The 21,161-nt window shown below is 39.9% G+C and overlaps 1 protein-coding gene across 1 annotated transcript in view; it reads left to right on the plus strand.

Moving 5' to 3' along the window:
* spg7 (SPG7 matrix AAA peptidase subunit, paraplegin) overlaps window positions 1-21,161 on the plus strand; it is a 53,130-nt gene that overhangs the window by 4,398 nt on the left and 27,571 nt on the right. The window contains exons 2-8 of the mRNA XM_080186861.1: window positions 6,571-6,673; window positions 7,512-7,607; window positions 9,563-9,804; window positions 12,969-13,108; window positions 16,703-16,805; window positions 17,795-17,920; window positions 20,821-20,983. Of these exons, the coding sequence (XP_080042987.1) occupies window positions 6,571-6,673; window positions 7,512-7,607; window positions 9,563-9,804; window positions 12,969-13,108; window positions 16,703-16,805; window positions 17,795-17,920; window positions 20,821-20,983 (973 nt within the window). The remainder of the gene's footprint in view (window positions 1-6,570; window positions 6,674-7,511; window positions 7,608-9,562; window positions 9,805-12,968; window positions 13,109-16,702; window positions 16,806-17,794; window positions 17,921-20,820; window positions 20,984-21,161) is intronic.

Here is a 21,161-nt window from a genome sequence, read left to right on the forward strand (position 1 = left end):
AAAAGCTTTTTCCCATGGTGGAAGAGTCAATTACTAGGGGCCACAGGTTTAAGGTGTGAGGGGCAGGTTTTAAAGGAGATGTATGAGGCAGATATTTTACACAGAGGGTACTGGGTGCCTGGAACTCGCTGCCAGGGGCAGTAGGGGAAGCAGATACAGCAGTGGCTTTTAAGGGGCGTCTTGACAAATACATGAATGGGATGGGAATAGAGGATATGGTCCCTGGAAGAGTAGGGGGTTTTAGCACACACTCAGTGCAGGCTTGGAAGGCCAAAGGACCTATTCCTGTGCTGTAGGTGTCTTTGTTTTTTTATTCTTGCAAAACAATGTTAAATTTGTTTTTAACCAATGGATTGTTTACTATTATGGTTAACTGTTTTTTGAGGTTATAACTTGCAGGATAGGCTAAGGGGAACCAGTGGATCTAGTATATTTGGGGGGAGATTGAAAAATGTTGGTACTCCTGAGGGATCTGGAGTTTTTGTATGTGAATCATAGAAGGCTCAAATGCAGGTACAGCAAGTAATCTGGCAAGCAAATGGTCTGTTAGTCTTTACTGTAATTACATTTAATTAGAAACAGTGATACTTGGGTACAATTCTACAGGGCTTTAAAGGGATCAAACATGGAAAACTGTTCAGCTTCCTCTAAGCTTTGCGGGTGCACGACTGCAGCAATCAGGATGTGGGTGGAAATAACAAGTATGTTGCACACATTTCCTTAGAGAAGAGAATTTTGAGTGGAGGCTTGACAGAGGTGCTCAAAATATGAACTGAGTAAATGGAAAAACTTTTCCAGCTAATGGAAGAGTCAAGAACTAGAGGTCACCAATTTAAGGCGAATACTAAAAAATCCTAAGGCTACACAAGGAAATATTTCTTGTACCCTCTGAGTTGTTAGGAACTGATTGCAGTTCCCGGAGGTATGATGGAAACAGATTCAGTTGTGGGTTTCAGAAGGGAGTTGGATTATTTGAATGAAAGAAATTCCAGGGCTTCAAGGAAAAGACAAGAGAGTGGAGAAAGCTGAAATGTTTTTCCAGAGAGCCAGCATGGGCTTAACAATGAAAATGGTCTCCTTCAGTGTTATAACCATTCTGTTGATCTTAAGGTGCTCACACACTTGGAAATCTTAAAGGAAATAAGCAGTGCAACATGCAGGTGGTGCACAGCAAGCATAACTTAGCGACGATATGCTGTGAACAGTTTTGTTCTTACCTAAGGAGGGATATATGTGCCTTAGTGGATGTACAGTGAAAGTTCACTAAACTTCCCGGAATTTGAGGATTGTTTTCTGAGGAGGGATTGAGCGGAGTAGACCCACATTTCCTAGCATTTGGAACAATGAAAAATAATCTAATTGAAGCATAAACCGTTTTTTGGGGGTTTGTTTGGCTGGATGCCCTTGGCTGGTGACATGGAATGTAGGAATAAGGGACCAGCAAGGACTGAGATGAGAAATTTCTTCACTTGAAAGTGGTGTGAATTTTTGATATTGTCTACTCTAGAGAGCTGTGGATGCTTAGTGATTGAGTATTTTCAAGACCCAGATCAATTGATTGTTTGATACTATGGAAATCAAGGGCTATAGGAATCATGCAGAAAGGTTGAATTAAGATAGAAGATATGCCATGATCTTACCGAATGGCAGAGTATGCTTGACAGGTCTGCATTGCTCCTTTTCCTGTGGGACTTATTATTCTATCACAACTCTTTTTATAATCTTGAAGATCTGAGGTCACACCTCAAATCTCCAGTGAAAAATATCCAAGGCACTCTTCAAAATTGTAACTTTTCCTCATGGGTAATGTAAGTATCTATACTGCACATTTTTCATTGCTTTTATATTTGAAGTTTAAGCTTACCTCAGTTTTATTTGATGCCTCAAGTCACAAAATTGTGGGGTGCATTTACCTAGTTTATTGTTTGAGACAATTATTTTTACAATCTAAAGCGGACAAAATTGTAAAATTAATATTATCCAGTTAATCATCCACAGCTATCAGCATACATGCACTAATTTATTCTCAAGGCAACCTTGTAATAAACTTGTTTTTAACTTTTATGTTTGTGTTTTTGGGATTTTGGGCTCATTTTCTTTTGCCAATATACATAAATACCCTCAGTTCTCTGAAAGTCTGATTTGAAGATGCAGTAGTTATGAAGCTAGATACTTTTAACATGTATCGCCATCCCTGTAAGGGGAAGGTAAAGTCACCATAGACCCAGGTGACCTTAGACTGCTTTCCTCTTTGAAAACAGAGAGCTGACATGTGGTGATTTAAGCTGAGGATCACTACACCTCAGTCAAAGGGCAAGGTTGAGAAGGTGGGTCTTCATGAATAACCTCAGCCACTACAGGAATTGAACCTGCGCTCTTGGCAATGCTGTGCATCATGAGCCAGCTGTTCAGCCAACTGAACTAACCTGACCAAAATTGTCTGCCATTCCCTTATTTTCATTGGCTATCACGGGTTTTTCCAAATTGAATTGTAGCATTGTAAATTGTAAAAAAAAAGTTGCTATTTTTGATACCTTTTAGTACCCTTACTATCTGTGCCTGTCTGTTTGTGCCTGGATAGCTGAAAAGTGTCTTCCATTCCAGGACCCATTTCCTCAATCAACCAGCATTTCAAGGAAGGGAAAAGAAAACACTGCAAAGACAGTGGCACAACGGTTAGCACTGCAAACACACAGCGCCAGGGACTCGGATTCAATTCTGGCCTCGGGAGATTGTGCAAACTTCATACAGACATTCTCCCTATGTCTGTGTGGGTTTCCTCTGAGTGCCCTGGTTTCCTCCCACACTCCAGAGGTGTACACGTTAAGTTAATTGGCCATGCTAAATTGCGCCTTAGTGTCAGGGGGGCTAACAGGGTGAAATATGTCAGGTTATGGGGAGAGGGTAGGATTATTGTTGGTGCAGACTTGATGGGCTGAATAGCCTCCTTCTACTCTGAGGGATTCTGAGACACTCTGAAGCTCTCCTTGAAGTGCGACAGTATGGACATTAATGATGTTGCTTCTGATCATTCAAAGTGGCACTTTTGAGTCTCAATGTCTTAATGAGCTACAATGACAGCAGAGAAGGAAGCAAATCTTGCACCCTGGATCCCACTATTTTGTGGGCCATCTCGCACCATGTGCTCAGAAATCTGTGGGTTGCGAATTGGCTTATTCAGTCACATGAAAATCTGCTAAAATCTACTATGGTTCAAGTTTTTGCACACTTCTTTTAGCTTTAGATCATGTCTTACCTCTTTATCCCTCCACGACTGAACATAAAAAAGGAACAATGGATAGTTAGCTTGTGTATTGAGTCCATTGGATCAAAATCCTGAAACTCCCTCCCTAATAGCACTGTGAGTTGACTGCAGCAGTTCAAAAAGGCGGCTTACCACCACCTTTTCCAGGATGTTAGGGATTGGCATACTGGAAAACCAATGACACCCATATCCCACGAATGAAATAAAAACAAAATTATTGATGTCAAAATGCTAGAATCCATTACATTATTAGGAAAGTGGCAATATAACAAGTCATATAATTAGGCACAATTTTTTAAGAAAGGGAAGTCCTGTTTGACAAATCATTTTGAGTTTCTTGAGGATGCAACTGGTAGGATAGCTATCTGCGACCAAGTGGATGCAGCACATTTGGACATTCAGAAGGAATTTGATAAGAGCTTACAGACGACGTTGTTGCACATAATTGGAGCTTCTGTGCTTGGGGTTGACATATTAGCTTGGAATGAGATTGGTTACCTGTTAGGATTCAGTGGGGATACATTATTCAGTTTCAGCGTGTCAAGTTAAAAAAGTGGCGTGCTGCAAGAATCAGTACTTGCGCCTCACCTGCTTACAACCTTCCGCTGGAGTTTAGAAGAGTAAGGGGTGACTTGATTGAAACATACAAGATCCTCTTTTGGGAGAACCCATTTGTTTATTTGTTTAAAAATAAAATATTGCAAGTGTGGGTCACAGATGAGGTTCATTTTTTTTCTGACGGTTGCAAATCTTTTGAATTATTCCTTCAAAGGCAGTGGAAACAAAGTCTTTGAATATTTTTAAGACAGAGGTAGATAAGGCGGCACAGTGGTTAGCACTGTTGCCTCAGCGCCAGAGACATGAGTTTAATTCCTGGCCTGGGTCACTGTCTATGTGGAGTTTGCATGTTCTCCCGTGGGTTTCCTCTGAGTGCTTCGGTTTCCTCCCACAAAGATATGTGGGTTAGGTGGATTGGCCATGCTAAATTGCCTTTTAGTGTCAGGGGAACTAGCTAGGGTAAATGCATGAGGTTATGTGGCTACGGCTGGGTGGGATTGTATTGGTTCAGACTCAGTAGGACAAATGGCCTCCTTCTGCACTGTAGGGATTCTATGCTTCTATGATAAGGCGTTGAAAAGCTACTGAGGGTAAGCAGGAATGTGGAGTTGATGCTACAGTCTGATGAGCTATGATCTTATTGATTGAAAGAGCAGACTCAAAGGGCTGTGTGGCCTTTTCCTCTGAATGCATGAGTTCATTTGTATTTTTGGTGGTCTGCACTAATATCTCCATATGTATCTGAATGTCAAATTGTGCTTTATTGCACTTCTGTGAAGTGCCTGGGGATGTTTTACTGCGTTAAGAGTGCTATACAAATACAAATTGGTGTCATTGACTGACAGTTGATCAACAGGTACAGGGAAACAGACACATGTTAGGTGGATTGGCCATGCTAAATTACCCCTTAGTTTCAGGGGGACTAAGTAGGGTAAATGCATGGAGTTGTGGGGATAAGGCCTGGGTGGGATTATAGGCAGTGCAGATTTGTTGGGCCAAATGGCCTCCTTCTGCACTGTAGGATTCTATGATTCTGTAATTGAAACAATAACATTTAGAGAGGACTTTCCTCTTGCTGAAGAGCCCGGAATTAGGGTTCATTCGCAGGATATATTTCAGCCACTTGGGAGCGAGATGAGGAGAAATTTATTTGTTCAGACATTAGTGAATCTGTGGAATTCTCTATCGAAAAGGGCTGTGGATATTTGGGTGTTGAATGTGTTTTTGCCTCCAAAATAATCATATTTAGGAAGTTATTTATTGGCTGTGAAGTGCGTTGGCATCTCCTGAGGAGGTGAAAAGTGCTTTCTTGTGTGTTCAAGACAGGAGGAAGGATTTTATCCTCCCTCAAATCAATTTTGTGAAATACAGAAAAGTGGCAAATTCCTGCTGTAGAAATGGAGCCAAGCTATTTGTAGCATTCAAATGAAAATACTACAGATACTGGAAATCAAATAAAAACAAAAACCGCTAGAAACTTTCCAGTTGGGCAAAATCTGGAGAGAAACAGAGCTCGTGGGCGGAATTTTACCGGCATATCCACCTGAGTTTCATATGATCCTGCCCAAGGCCAACGGAGAATGCTGTTCTCTGATCCTTGCCCACCTCCGGAAACAGGGTGGGCATGCCAACAAAATTCCAGACACATGTTTCAGGTTGATCATGACCTTTCGTCAGAATTGGTTCTGTCTTTGAACCCTGCTTTAGCTGATATCTGTATTTAATGGTGAAGGATATATTTGACACGCTTTTAGTTCAATAACGTTTTGGCGCAACGTGTGTGGCGCTGTTGCTTCATATGAAATTATTTTGATGAATTTCTGCTTTGTTAACCAGTTGACATCTGATTTCATGTATGACATCTATGAGAATTTGTTATAGGAAACGTTAATGGCTTTGTGTTCTTATAACTTTCAATCAATTTGGGAGAGTTCCATAATCTTCTAAAATGTGCTGTTTATTCTTGCTTCTGGTGATTTTTTTATTAATGCACCTGGTTCATAATTTTTAGCCAGAGGGAGAGTTTGTCAATATTATTTATCCAGCTATTGAAGCAGCAAGGTGTATCGTGCTCAGGGTGACGTAAAGATCAATTATTTACCATGGACTTGCTTCTTCCCAGATTATTTACTGCATGTGGTCACGTGGGCTTGCCTGTAGAATTTATCCTTTGCAATATGAATGCCAAAACCATGAAACGTTTACCCAGGCTATGTTTGTGTCTGAAATGCAAATATAGACATTTTGGAAATTATTTTTGAGATACCCATGACTGAGTAAAATGCAAAGGACCTCTTATTTTTTCTTGGAATCATTAAACTGGCTAACAAAGTTGAAGCAGGTTCCCGATTACAGAAGAGTTTGTAGTACAACCGGGCAGGTGTTATGGTCATTTTCTAGTGACACAAATTGCCAGATTTCTTTGATTCAGCTTCATAATTTATCAAAGCACAGTTTTGAACTGTAAGCCTCTAGGTTGCAAATCCTGTAACATAATTACCACATGACTATTACAATATATTTGCTAATATTTTAGATTACTCCCTATCTATTTATCTAAATGTGCTGCGATATAGTTTTAAAGATTCATGTCATTTTGACCAGCTCTGGACCTCAGATAAGCTTTCATGGAGTGGCAGAGTATTTCTAGCATGAGATGAGGTCACAATCCTGCTTGCAATTGTGTACTTTCATCGAGTTTGAGTTGAAAACTAACTTATTTTGCACTTTATTGCTTGTTTTCACAGAGCTTGTTATTTCGCCCATTTAGCCATCAGTTCCAGGAATTTAATAGGATACACTCTTTTAGACAATTGAAACGAGATCCAACCAGGTTCTGCCAGTTATTAGGTGAGTGTGAAAGCTTTTCAGACTTAATTTGGGCATGGGAATTGTTGTTATTAGATTAAAATATTTTGTTTCATATGTGGTGTTGGTGGGATTTCCAGTGTGACTGGGTATTGCTGAAAGTTCAGACAATATAAGACTCAAAGTCAGAGTCTCAGTTTAAAGACATAACCTTTATTTTGACAAGTTGCCTCCAGGAGAAACGATCAAAGGGCAGCTCCCAAGATAGAACCGCTAGACCTCTCCAGTGAATTCTGATGTATACAGTTCAAAACAGATCAATGATAGATTTTCTTATCAATTGCTCCCACCTTTCATTAGCTTTAAAACAATCATCTTCAATATACATAAATCAATGAGAATAGCTGTCATATACCTTAGACTATCACATCTTACCCTGTGGCATAATGGCATTTTATTAATCTGTAGAATCCAAAAGCTAGCTCCTGTCTTGGCTAAGTCCACTTCCTGTATACCTTAGTAACCAGAGATGGTAGCCCAAAGTTCAAAATGAACGTTTCCATAAGTTCTCCCAAGGGCACTGCCAAACAAGATTAACACATGACTCCACGTCTGGGTATGTATCCATTTTATCTGGACAGGGAATAAACCCTATTCATGACGTCTGAACAAGTGTTTTAAATGTTCTAACCATTAGAAACCTTACATATTCCTAAGGTTTTAATACTGTCTTTCACATTTCACTTTTGTAAACTGCTTTCTTGTTAGCTTATAATTCTGTTTTAAAGTCATTTAACTCAATGCTGTTCGTTCTGTCAGTGCCTTAATGTCAAATGGTTTAAAAATCTTTACTAACCTATTAGGATTTCTCCCCTTACAGCTGGCATATACCATTTCAGCACGTCAAAATCACATAAAGATCAACATAAAAAACAGAATGAGGGATCCAAAGGGAAAAGTCCTGAGGAAGATGAAGGTAGGTGAATCTTCAGTTTAATTATATCACAAGGAAGTCTGGGTTGATGGCAACAGCAGTGTAAAAGAAATTCCTTGCTTGCTTAATTGAAATGTGGAAGCAAAATTGTTCCCATGTTAGAGGTGTTGGAGAGGGTGATGAGCAAAATTGGCTTTGAAAATAATTTTAAAGGAGGGGGAAAGAAGTCTTGCTTTCACATAGCGCCTTTCATGACTTCAGGACGTCCCAAAACACTTCATAGCCAATGAAATACTTTTGACGTAGAAACTGTTTTAATGTTGGATTATAGAGCATAGAATTCCAGGGTAGTAGAGCTGGGCAGCTGAAGTCAATGGGATGAAGAGGAAGGCCAGAATCAGACACTATGGTTTGGGAGATATAGGAATTGAGGTGGGAGGGTGAATATAGAGCTAGAGAAGATAGCAGAGCTGGAATGTGTAAGGCTGTGGGGAAAGGTAAAAGTCAAAACCAGTATTTTCAGTGTAATGCATTGGTAGGTTCAGAGTCAAAGTAGGTCAACAAGGATAGATGTGTTACAGTTGTGGGATAATGAATATCAAAAAGGCAAATGATATGTTGTTAATGATGGGTAGAGTTTCCTTTCTAATTTGTTTTTTTTTGAACCTATTGCTTACATGTGTGCATATTAATAATAATTTGCAGATGTAAAAATGATTGGTTAAAATTCCCAATTTGTTTATGGTCTGGAGTAATGCATTCACAGGAATGAATTCAACAGATTATTTTGTACCCATAACTTACAAAAAAAATTCCTAAAGTAAGAGCTTAAACAGCACAAAAGCAAATGAAGACAGGTTACAACATAAATGACTATTTTCTAATTTAATTTCCTTCTGCATTATTTCAAAATTAAGCGCAGAATTTAAATAAGAGCAGGGCTTATTAAACTTGCTTATGTGAAAGGATGTGTATAATTTATGCTGACATGAATATCATTTAACTCATTTGATTACCCAAGGGAAGTGAATAGCTACAAATAAACTACCCAGAAATGAAACTGATATATTCCCTTTCATGCTCTTTTTTCCTACCCGTTCCCCAAATAATGAAATTTAGACCAAATTTCTAAGGTTTTACAGTCTACTATAATAATTTTGATCGGCTGGATGCTGCATGTTCAGTCATTGTACTGAAAGAATCAGATCGTTTACATTTTATCGAGTTAAGAATGGAACAAGTTACCTATCCAACTCTTCTTGAACAATCAATTGCATTAAATGCTTTTTAAGGCTTTCTGACCCGCACATTTGTTCTTTATGTGAAAAGGAAAAGATGAAACCCTTCTAATCTTCTCACTATTTTAATCATGTTCTACAGATCGATAAATACCCTATTTAAGCTACTTTATCCATGTTTTCAGGATTTTGAACATTTGGTTTGTGCTGCCTAATTTTTTCTGTATTTGCATTCTTTCAGAACTGTCCTCAACTCCTCTTGGCTAATACACCATTTCATTATTATTAATCTGATTCTGTTCTGCAGACTTTTGAGACCTAGAACCACTCTTACTGCTATCCTCTGATTCCTCATTGAAACTAGGTGCATAAGTTTACTTTTGCTATTATAGGTGCTTCATACAAGATAAAATGTTTGTTTTAATTTATGGAATTAGCTCAATATAGTCCAGTACTTAGTCAATTTTAATATCTTCACATTTATTGCATCAAGAAGCAACCATTTTGTTTTATTTTTGAATTGTACTTCATTTGTTTTTTTAGTTCATCATATATTTACCTTCCTTTCCAATAGCTTTACCCTCTGTATCCTTTGTGTGAAATGACACTATTTTAATTTCTTCTACTTTTGCTATGATGCCAGTAATGTATCAATATTTTGCTAGTTATTTTACTGTACAGAAATTGTTGATCATGAACTTGAAGCATGGGAAACATGTCTTCCACAGCATGATTATTTTGTTTCTCGTTTCCAAACAGAAGAGAAAAGGCGGCGGGAGCGGGAAGATCAAATGTACAGAGAACGGCTGCGAACGCTATTTATAATAGCTGTTATTATGAGCTTGTTGAATTCCATTAACAGCAGTGGAGGAAATATCTCGTGGAACGATTTTGTTCAAGAGATGTTGGCAAAGGGAGAAGTGGCTAGAGTGCAGGTTGTACCAGAGAGTGATGTCGTAGAAATTTACCTTCACCCAGGAGCTGTAGTATTTGGTAGACCGGTAAGATGCTTCGCTTTCTCAAAAAGAGAACAGTTGCAATAAATGTTTGCTGAAGATTGTCAATATTCAAAATATCTTTTTAAGTTTGTATATTTAAGTTGCTGCCCTGCCAAAATTACTTGGACTACTTTCATATTGAATTTAATAGGCCGCTGTAGCTGCTGGTTTCCAACATGCAGGCTCCATATAGCCATGGGATAGCGCAGGAATGATATGGCACATTTTTTACTGTTGGCCACTAATAAGAGTTGAGTTTTAAACAATATTAACTTGTCTTGTTGAGAGGCCAGTGAGTTTGCTCTTGGATTGTTGCTAACTGTATGAGACGCGTACATTGGGAATTTGCAGTTTCAGCATTGCACTGTGTGTAATAAAGCTGCTGTTTTATTTGATTTAGTGGAATGTTAGGGCTGTAAATGTTAGGGCAAGTGTGAGGTGGTCCACTTTGGTAGGAAGAATGGTAGGAAGGACTATTACTTACGGGGCGAAAAACTGCAACAGGCGACGGTGCAGAGGGACCTCGGGGTCCTTGTGCATGAGTCGCAAAAACCCAGCTTGCAGGTGCAGCAGGTGGTCAGGAAGGCGAATGGGATGCTGGCCTTCATAGCGAGGGGGATTGAATATAAAAGTAGGGAGGTCTTGCTGCAGCTGTATAGGGCATTGGTGAGGCCGCAGCTGGAGTACTGTGTGCAGTTTTGGGCGCCGCACCTGCGCAAAGATATTTTGGCCTTGGAGGGAGTGCAGAGGAGGTTTACTAGGCTGATACCGGAGTTGAGGGGGTTGAGCTATGAGGAGAGGCTGAATAAACTAGGCTTGTACTCGTTAGAGTTTAGAAGAATGAGGGGAGATCTCATTGAGACGTATAAGATGATGAATGGGATGGATAGGATAGAGGTGGAAAGACTCTTCCCGCTCAAAAAAGACAGTAGGACTAGGGGGCACAGCCTCAAGATAAAAGGGGGGCGGTTTAGAACGGAGTTGAGGAGGAACTTCTTCACTCAAAGGGTGGTGAATCTCTGGAATTCTCTGCCTGTTGAAGTGGTGGAGGCTGCCTCGCTAAATATTTTTAAGACGCGGGTTGATGGGTTTTTGATAGGAGAGGGGATTAAGGGTTATGGGGAGAGGGTGGGAAAGTGGAACTGAGCAGCGACAGATCAGCCATGATCTTATTGAATGGCGGGGCAGGCTCGAAGGGCTGGATGGCCTACTCCTGCTCCTATTTCTTATGTTCTTATGTTCTTTTATGTTCTAAACCACAAAATATGTTGCTAGATATACACATTGCCATTGAAAATATTCTTCCTTATTTAAATGCATTTGAAAGCAGCTTTATTGTGTTTCTCATGTTTGAATTTAGAATTACATAAGAACATAAGAAATAGGAGCAGGAGTAGGCCATCTAGCCCTTCGAGCCTGCCCCACCATTCAATAAGATCATGGCTGATTTGTCGTGGCTCAGTTCCACATTCCCGCCCTCTCCCCATAACCCTTAATCCCCTCTCTTATCAAAAACCCATCAACCCGCGTCTTAAAAATATTTAGCGAGGTAGCCTCCACCACTTCAACGGGCAGAGAATTCCAGAGATTCACCACCCTTTGAGTGAAGAAATTCTTCCTCAACTCCGTTCTAAACCGCCCCCCCTTTATCTTGAGGCTGTGCCCCCTAGTCCTACTATCCTTTCTGAGCGGGAAGAGTCTCTCCACCTCTTTCCTATCCATCCCATTCATCATCTTATACGTCACAATGAGATCTCCCCTCATTCTTCTAAACTCTAACGAGTACAAGCCTAGTTTATTCAGCCTCTCCTCATAGCTCAACCCCCTCAACTCCGGCATCAGCCTAGTAAACCTCTCCTAAGTTGTGATTGAAATCAAACTAAATGCTTATCTTAAAAGCACTGGCATTATATCTTTAACACCTGGATTTACAGCAATTACACCTTATTTTGTATAGAAATTTTGCTTGATTGTATAGATGTGGTTGACTAACTGCCAATACATTCTTAAAGATTGCATTATTTAAATTATACATGGCAATCCTTCCACTCATTGTACTGGTATACATCTTTGCAGATAAGTTTCCAGCGATGTGAAATTGTTTGTTGAAATTATTCAACATTGTACCTCAGTGTGGAATTGCTTGCAGTAATTACTTAAGAGGTTAATTGCATTACAGTTAGAACTTCAAACAGGCTTCTTTCACCAAATTCAGTGCTAAATTAATTATTCATTTTTTCTACATTTCCAGATTCAGGGCCAGTTTGCACCAGTCATTTTCTGGTTATATTTAGTGCAGTGCAGTGCACTGTTAACTGTAAAGGTTGTTATGGTTACCTGTAATTTCATTGGCTTAGAAAGGGAGTGCCATGTTCACAACTTGAGTTTTGCATTCACATCTCTGAAACTCAAGTGTTAAGCTGAGGTACCTATGAGTTCCTCATAGGTGACAGGAGTAAATCAATATGTTTCTTTCTCTCCTCTCCACAGCCCATTACTTTGCAAATTTATTTTTGTTTGCAGCTTCACGGAAGCTAAAGCAGGAATTGTAACGGTGTAGGCAAAAATCTACTCAGAGATCAATGAACCTGGTGACTATTAGAACAACATTTTAGATTTTCCCACAACTTGCAGTTTAAATTCTTACTCTGTACACCATTTCTAGTTGAGATAATCAAGTAACCCTGCTGCCAGTGTTGTCAGTCAGTAGCAGATCCAAGAGAGATTTTGTGAAGTACTACACATAGGGAATTATGAGATGCTTGCTCCTCTCTCAAAAGCATTTTGGCTATGGTCTCACAGGGAAAAGTTGCCCTCCAGTGCTATGCTCAATTGGTCTTGTTCACATCAATGGTAAATGTTGACAGGCTCTTAAGATGTTGAAAGACCTCAAAAATAAGGCTGACCTTGTCCTCACCTGACTGCTATTAGCCAGTCACTATACAGTGATTGGATAGGAACTTTGAACCCAGTGTTTTATTGCACTTGGTTTTGTGTCTATGTGCCTGGTGCTTTTTCCTCTGGGGGCCTATAACTTGGCTGCAGTCTGTTTTGACAGAGTTAATATTAAAGGACACAGCTGAAGGAAACAATGTTAGAGAGGGGTAGGCTGAAACATTTATTTAGATTTGTTAACAATATTCAATTTTTTCCCCCCATTTTTGCAGCGATTAGCCCTGATGTACCGAATGCAGGTAGCAAACATTGATAAGTTTGAAGAGAAGCTACGGGCTGTTGAGAATGAGCTTGGGATTGACGGAAAGGACCGGATCCCAGTATCATACAAGCGTACTGGTTTCTTTGGAAAGTGAGTTTTTTTTTAATGGTTGTAAAGATTCCATCTGGTTTCATGAGAAAAGGTGCTGATGTCTAGAGTTCCTATTAAACCTTAGGAACCATTGGTCATATAGAATGGTTTTATCTGTGTTGAACGTGTACTTCAGAAACATAAAAAGAAAAATTTCAAATAATTCCTGAGTTGCAAATGCCTAACTGAAAAATTGCATTCTGAATTGAATGTTACTGATTGAAGAGTCTGAAAGATGTGCAGATTAGGTGGATTGGCCATGTTAATTTGCCACTTAGTCTCAGGGGGATTAGCAGGGTTAATACATGGGATTGTGGGGATAGGATCTGGGTGGGATTGTTGTCAGTGAAGGCTGATGGGCAGAATGGTCTCCTTCTGCACTGTAGGGATTCAATGATTGAACAGCAGTTTTCTTTTGTCTTATGAGATTTGTGCAACAGTGTTAAAATGCAGTCTTTCACTGGAGGGTTTGGATTCAAATGCAGTGCACTGAAACGGGAACTAAATGTTTTGGGTTTGACATCTGATAGGTGGAAGTAGAGCAAAATAAGCTCTAGATATAATTTTTTTCACAGAAGAGTTATGCTCATGGTAATGCCCTTGAATTTGATATTAACTTAGAGCCATAGAGGTTTACAGCATGGAAACAGGCCCTTCGGCCCAACTTGTCCATGCCAATCTTTTTTTTAAAACCCGTAAGCTAATCCAAATTGCCCGCATTTGCCCCATATTCCTCTATACCCATCTTACCCTTGTAACTATCTAAATGCTTTTTAAAAGACAAAATTGTACCTGCCTCTACTATTACTACCTCTGGCAGCTTGTTCCAGACACTCACCACCCTTTGTGTGAAAAAATTGCCCGTCTGGACACTTTTGTATCTCTCACCTCTCACCTTAAACCTATGCCCTCTAGTTTTAGACTCCCCTACCTTTGGGAAAAAATATTGACTTTCTAGCTGATCTGTACCCCACATTATTTTATAGACCTCTATAAGATCACCCCGAACCTCCTATGCTCCAGAGGAAAAAGTCCCAGCCTATCCAGCCTCTCCTTATAACTCAATCCATCAAGTCCTGGTAGCATCCTAGTTAATCTTTTCTGCACTCTTTCTAGTTTAATAATATCCTTTCTATAATAGGGTGACCAGAATTGCACACAGTAATCTAAGTGTGGCCTTACCAATGTCTTGTACAACTTCAACAAGACATTCTAACTCGTGTATTCAATGTTCTGACCGATGAAACCAAGCATGCCAAATGCCGCCTTCACCATTCTGTCCACCAGTGACTCCACTTTCAAGGAACTATGAACATGTACCCTGACATCTCTTTGTTCTGTAACTCTCCAACGCTGTACCATTAACCTGCCCTGGTTCAGTCTACCAAAATGCATCACCTTGCATTTGTCTAAATTAAATTCCACCTGCCATTTGTCAGCCCACTGGTCCAATTGATCAAGATCCCGTTGCAATTGGAGATAACTTTCTTCACTGTCCACTATGCCACCAATCTTAGTGTCATCTGCAAACTTACTAACCATGCTTCCTATATTCTCATAAAAATTATTAATATAAATGACAAAGAATAGTGGACCCAGCATTGATCCCTGAGGCACACCGTTGGTCACAGGTTTGCAGTTTGAAAAACAACTCTCGACAACCCCACTCTTTGGCTTCTGTCAAGAAACCAATTTTGTATCCATTTAGATACCTCATCCTGGATCCTGTGAGATCTAACCTTCTGCAACAACCTACCATGTGGTACCTTGTCAAAGCACTTGCTAAAGTCCATGAGAACGACATCTACTGCACTGCCCTCATCTACCTTCTTGATTACCCCTTCAAAAATTCTATCAAATTTGTGAGACGTGATTTTCACTCACAAAGCCATGCTGACTTTCCCTAATCAATCCTTGTGTTTCTAAATGTCTGTAGATCCTGTCTCTCAAAATACCTTCCAACAATTTATCCACCATAGATGTGAGGCTCACTAGCCTGTAATTCCCAGGCTTTTCCCTGCAGCTGTTTTTAAACAAAGGCATTTGCCACTCTCCAATCTTCAGGCATCTCACCTGTGACTATCGATGATTCAAATATCTCATCTAGGGGAACCGCAATTTCCCTCCCTAGTCTCCCACAATGTCCTGGGATACACTTCATCAGATCCCAGGGATTTATCTACCTCGATGCACTTTAAGACTTCCAGCACCACCACCTCTGTAATGTGTACATGCCTCAAGATATCACTATTTATTTCCCCAAGTTCTCTGACATCCATGCTTTTCTCAACGGTAAATACTGATGAGAGCTATTCATTAAGGATCTCACCCATCTCTTGTGGATCCGCACATAGAGACTTCTGGATGAGTACAAGGGATTTAATGGGATTGAGAGTTATAGATAGGCCTGGTAGATATGGACATGATCGGCACAACTTGTGGGCCGAAGGGCCTGTTTGTGCTATGGTGTTCTATGTTCTATAGATGACTTTGTTGACCCTTAAGAAGCCCTACTGTCTCCTTTGTTACTCTTTTGCCCTTTATGTATTTGTAGAAGCTCTTTGGATTCTCCTTTGCCTTACCTGCCAAAATAATCACGTGTCCCCTTTTTGCCCTCCTGATTTCTCTCTGAACTCTACTCCTACGCCCCCTATACTCCAAGGGATTTGCTTGATCCCAGCTGCCTATGCATGTCATGTGCCTCTTCTTCTTGACCAGGGCCTCAACATCCTGAGTCATTCAGGGTTCCCTACTTCTGCCAGCCTTGCCCTTCTCCCTAAGAGGAATGTGCTTACTCTGAACCCTGGTTAACACACTTTTGAAAGTGTGCTGCTTACCAGATGTCCCTTTGCCTTCCCACAGACTCCTCCAATTAAGTTTTGAAAGTTCCTGTCTGATACCATCAAAATTGGCCTTCCCCCAATTTAGAATTTAAACTTTTGGGCCAGACCTATCATTCTCCATAGCTATCTTCAAACCAATAGAATTACGGCCACTGGTCCCAAAGTGATCCCTCACCAACACTTCTGTCATCTGCCCTTCCTTATTTCCCAAGAGGAGGTCAAGTTTTGTCTTCTCTGTAGTTGGGCCATTCACATACTGAATGAGAAATTCCTCCTGAATACACTCAACAAATTTCTCTCCATCCAAGCCTCTAATACTGTGGCTGTCCCAGTCAATGTTGGAAAAGTTAAAATCTCCTACTATTACCACCCTATTTTTCTTGGAGTTATCTGTAATTTCCTTACATATTTACTCCTCAATTTCCCACCGACTACTTATGCTTGCGTAAATCTTGTTATGCTGTATTAAAGGTATGCAAACTTGCATCTTAACAGGGTGAGATGGAGAGGTTTTGTGCTGACAGAAATGAGAAAAATAGAGAGGTATGATTGATTGGAAACATGTAGGCAGATTCATTTGTTATCCATGTAACAGTAATTTAAAACATTTTGGAATTTTAAGAGAATCTTTTACTTTTTATTTGAAATACTGCATGTAAATAAACAAAGTCATTGTCCTAATGAAATCAGTTTCAAACATGGTTTTAGTTTTAGAAACAGAAATTGTTTCAATTCTTGATTTTTTTTTCAGTGCTCTGTATGCCCTGGGAATGGCTGCAGTGGGTGTGGCCATTCTCTGGTACATATTTCGGCTTGCAGGAATGGCTGGAAGAGAAGGTGGATTTAGTGCGTTTGTAAGTGAGCTTAATAATATAAAGTCAATATTGGTCTCTTTTTGGTTCACGGTCATCCTTATTAAAAATCTGCAAACTGCAACATTTCAGTAATTTGGGTGCTTCAAAAAATAATATTTAGATTTGCAATGTTTCCTCCCTTCATTTATTTTCTCACATATTTCTTAAGATGCATTAGTCATTGCAGCCCCATTGAATAATTTAAAAATGAATGTATTGCATGTGCATTATAACTGAAGTTGATTTGGAGCTTTTGATTAGTCAGCTTGGATAAAACATGTTGGGAATTCCTCTTGCTCAAAAACGGGAAAAATTTCACCACAATATTTATTGATGTTCTGACATGATGGTTGTTTAAACATAAACTTTTTTGACTGCAAAAGGCAGATTTTGGGCTTTATTAAACCTTATCTGTTTTAGTCTTTCTTTAGCTGTGGAGATGCAATAAATGTATTATGGAATTACTTACCAACTTCTGTGAGCATTAATCAGTTCACATTCTGGTACAGGGAAAGGCTGATGTGTCAATACGCTTTATTCAGTTTTCTTGAATACTTAAGGAGTTAGAGTTCAATGCAACATGATCTTCTACCCTTTGCCTAAACACTGACATCCCCCCACCCGCCCCATCTCAGTTTGCCAGCCTATAATCTTTTCCTGCTCTGTATTATTTTTTGGTAATCAGTTACAGAAAATTCAAGAATAGATTGATACAATTTTCTAATGTTACTTTATTTATAAAACATTTTGGTTAAGAAAGCTGTTGCTGGTAGTGGGTATGCATTTTTATTTATGCCTGGTTGTATCTACACTGATAGCTTCTCTTTTGTGCATTACAAAGAAGCTGAACGTCACAATCAGTTCATAAAAAAAACAAAACTGATGGAGGCAAAAAGGAAAGGTATCTACTACTAATTAAGCTTTTACAGGATAGATCTATACTGTTTCTCTCCCTATTAACACTTTTTTATCTTTGGTCTAACCCATAGAATCAGCTGAAAATGGCTCGTTTTACTGTTGTGGATGGAAAGTCTGGAAAAGGTGTTACATTTAAGGATGTAGCAGGGCTGCATGAGGCCAAACTGGAAGTTAAAGAGTTTGTTGATTACCTGAAGGTAATTGGATTTTAGTATAAGATGCAAGCTTTTTTTTCAACATGAAGAATGCAGTTCTGATAATTGCTAATTTGTCATCATTGGCAAGTTCCTGAAATAAGTAAATCAAATTGAACTGGGAGGATGCTTTGTTGGCACAATCTGTGATGGTGTTCTGAAATTGCACTTGCATCTGCAGTTCCCTATGCAAGTACTAATTACAGCTATGTGAATGGATGTACTGTTGAGTGGAGATTGGGAGCTAGCCTTTAAACTATCATTACTGTGCTTTTTTATTTGTAATTGGTTGAAGGGTTCATTAGCAGATTGCAAGTAGTTCATCTGCCCCTACTTAGAGATTACATAGAGCTGAAGAATATTGGAGACAGAGGCAAAGATAATATAATTGAATGGGTTTCAGTTGGTGGAGAACAGATTGAGCTGAGTTGACCACAGTTCTGATCAATGGCCGTTAAACCAACTTGATAGTAAATCTAAAGTGTGGTGGTGGGGGGTTTCAAAAAGTCATTCACCTGTTAAAATGTTTCTTACTGGAGATGTGTTGCCCAATTATGTTTTATCATGAGCCAACTGGTGGAATATATTTACATATTTGCATTCACACACTGATCTCTATCATATTCAGTTCTTCCAACCATGTACATGAAGGAAGCTGAAAATGACAATTCTATCAGGAAATTATTGCAGTGTGGATTAAAATCTTGTGGTAAGGCGCTGATAATGAAAAGCACATGTCAAGCTCAGATATAACACAAACCACATGCAATTCAGTCTCACTTGTCAAAATGGAAAGAACGTGATTCAAATCTTTGTGGCAAGTGGCACAAGCTTTTAAATAGACATGTGGTGACTCAAACTAGAACAATAGGCAGAGAGTTGGTATCAATGGGTGCTATTCTGATTGGCAGTTGGTGACTAGTGGAGTGCCGCAGGGATTGGTGCTGGGGCCTCAGCTATTTACCATTTATATAGATGATCTGGAGGAGGGGGCTGAGTGTAGGGTGATGAAATTTGCTGATGACACAAAGATGAGTGGAAAAGCAAATTGTGCGGAGGGTGTGGAAAGTCTGCAGGGGGATCTGGATAGGCTGAGCGAGTGGGCGGGGACCTGGCAGATGGAGTACAATGTTAGCAAGTGTGAGGTTATCCACTTTGGTAGGAATAATAGTAGGAGGGATTACTATTTAAAGGGAGAAAAGCTGCAGCATGCTACGATGCAGAGGAACCTGGGGGTCCTTGTGCATGAGTCGCAAAAACCCAGTCTGCAGGTGCAGCAGGTGATCAAGGTGGCGAATGGGATGCTGGCGTTTATAGCGAGGGGAATAGAATATAAAAGCAGGGAGGTCTTGCTGCAACTGTACAGGGCATTGGTGAGGCCGCAGCTGGAATACTGTGTGCAGTTTTGGTCGCCGCACTTGCGCCAGGATGTATTGGCCTTGGAGGGAGTGCAGAGGAGGTTCACTAGGCTGATACTGGAGATGAGGGGGTTAGACTATGAAGAGAGACTAAATAGACTGAGTCTGTACTCGTTGGAGCTTAGAAAGATGAGGGGGGATCTAATAGAGACGTATAAGATAATGATAGGGATGGATAGGGTAGAGGTAGAGAGATTCTTCCCGCTCAGAAAGGACAGCAGGACTAGAGGGCACAGCCTCAAGATAAGGGGGGGCAGTTTAGAATGGAGTTGAGGAGGAACTTCTTCACTCAAAGGGTGGTGAATCTCTGGAATTCTCTGCCCGTTGAAGTGGTGGAGGCTACCTCGCTAAATGTATTTAAGACACGGGTAGATAGGTTTTTGGTAGACAAGGGAATTAAGGGTTATGGGGAGAAAGCGGGAAAGTGGAACTGATCCACTTCAGACCAGCCATGATCTTATTGAATGGTGGGGCAGGCTCGAAGGGCTAGATGGCCTACTCCTGCTCCCATTTCTTATGTTCTTATGGTAACTTGTTTGCAGTCCATTCAGTTACCAGATAGGAAATTAAGATTGTGCGTGGGCTGAACTGACGAGCTGAAAATGCGAGCCTTGTATCTACATATTCTGGACATTTAAAAGCAAAGTTTTGGTATGCATATCAGAACATAACGTCATGGACTTTGGGATGTCTTTGGCATTTTTTGCATGCTGTGTAATAAGTTGGAGGAAAAAAAAGCTTGCATCTCTTCTCATCTATTTGTAAAAGTGAATGTTTTGAATATAAAAATTAATATTTTATACTTAAATGGTATATTTAAGTTGATTCTGGGCAATTTATCTTTGTCCAGTATACCATCTGGCAGAAAAGATGGAAGTGCATCATGTTACCTGTTAAGTATAGAAAAGGCAACATTCTCCTTTTTTGTATGTAAATATTCCTGTATTTTTGGGGTAAAGTTTCCCCCCTCTATGAAATATGCTTGTTTGCAGAATACTGACTATTCCTGTACCTCAAATGACCTAAGTAAAGGTGCATCTTCATTTGCTACTGGTTAATTTGAGTTGACTTTGCTGTCAGTTTCTGCAGAAAGTACTTTTTTTTAACAAGTTCTCTCTTTGCAGTGTTTCAGCAAGAGACCTGCATATCTATTTAAAATGCTGTTGCCTTCTTGCTTCAGACTGCATTCTGTTTGGGAATGTAACATCTACACGCTTCTGCTTTAGCTGTTGAATTAAGGGTGCTATTGCTTTGAATTGAAACTCTAAAGAGAGCAAATATTGGGCTAAGGGGCAGTGGCCACTCCAGTAATATGAAGCTCATTAGTCTAGGTTTGAAGTCATGTTTATGATTTTATTTGAACCAAATTGTAGGTACTTTCTTGTCAGGTTTTACTCTTGGAAAGACACGTTTTGAGCAGGAATCAGTGAAACAAATATAACACTGGCAAAGTGGGAAAAATCAATTTTTATTCTCTCTTTTTAGAGTCCAGAACGTTACCTACAGCTTGGTGCAAAAGTTCCAAAGGGAGCTTTATTGCTTGGACCACCAGGGTGTGGAAAAACACTACTGGCAAAAGCTGTTGCTTCGGAAGCTCAAGTTCCTTTTTTAGCCATGGCTGGATCAGAGTTTGTGGAGGTGATCGGAGGTAAGGAGTAAAGGTTAATGTCCAAAACATAATATTGTACAGTGTTGAATATACTTCCTTAGAATTCACATTCTATATTGCAAGGGGCATATTGGTAATGTCACTGGATTTAGTAATCCAGAAGCACAGGCTAATGCTCCCTGGATATTGATTCAAATCCCACCATGGCAGCTGGTGG

Source organism: Carcharhinus amblyrhynchos, chromosome 4 (assembly GCF_965287045.1).
Source record: "Carcharhinus amblyrhynchos chromosome 4, sCarAmb.v2.hapA, whole genome shotgun sequence".
Lineage (NCBI taxonomy): Eukaryota > Metazoa > Chordata > Chondrichthyes > Carcharhiniformes > Carcharhinidae > Carcharhinus > Carcharhinus amblyrhynchos.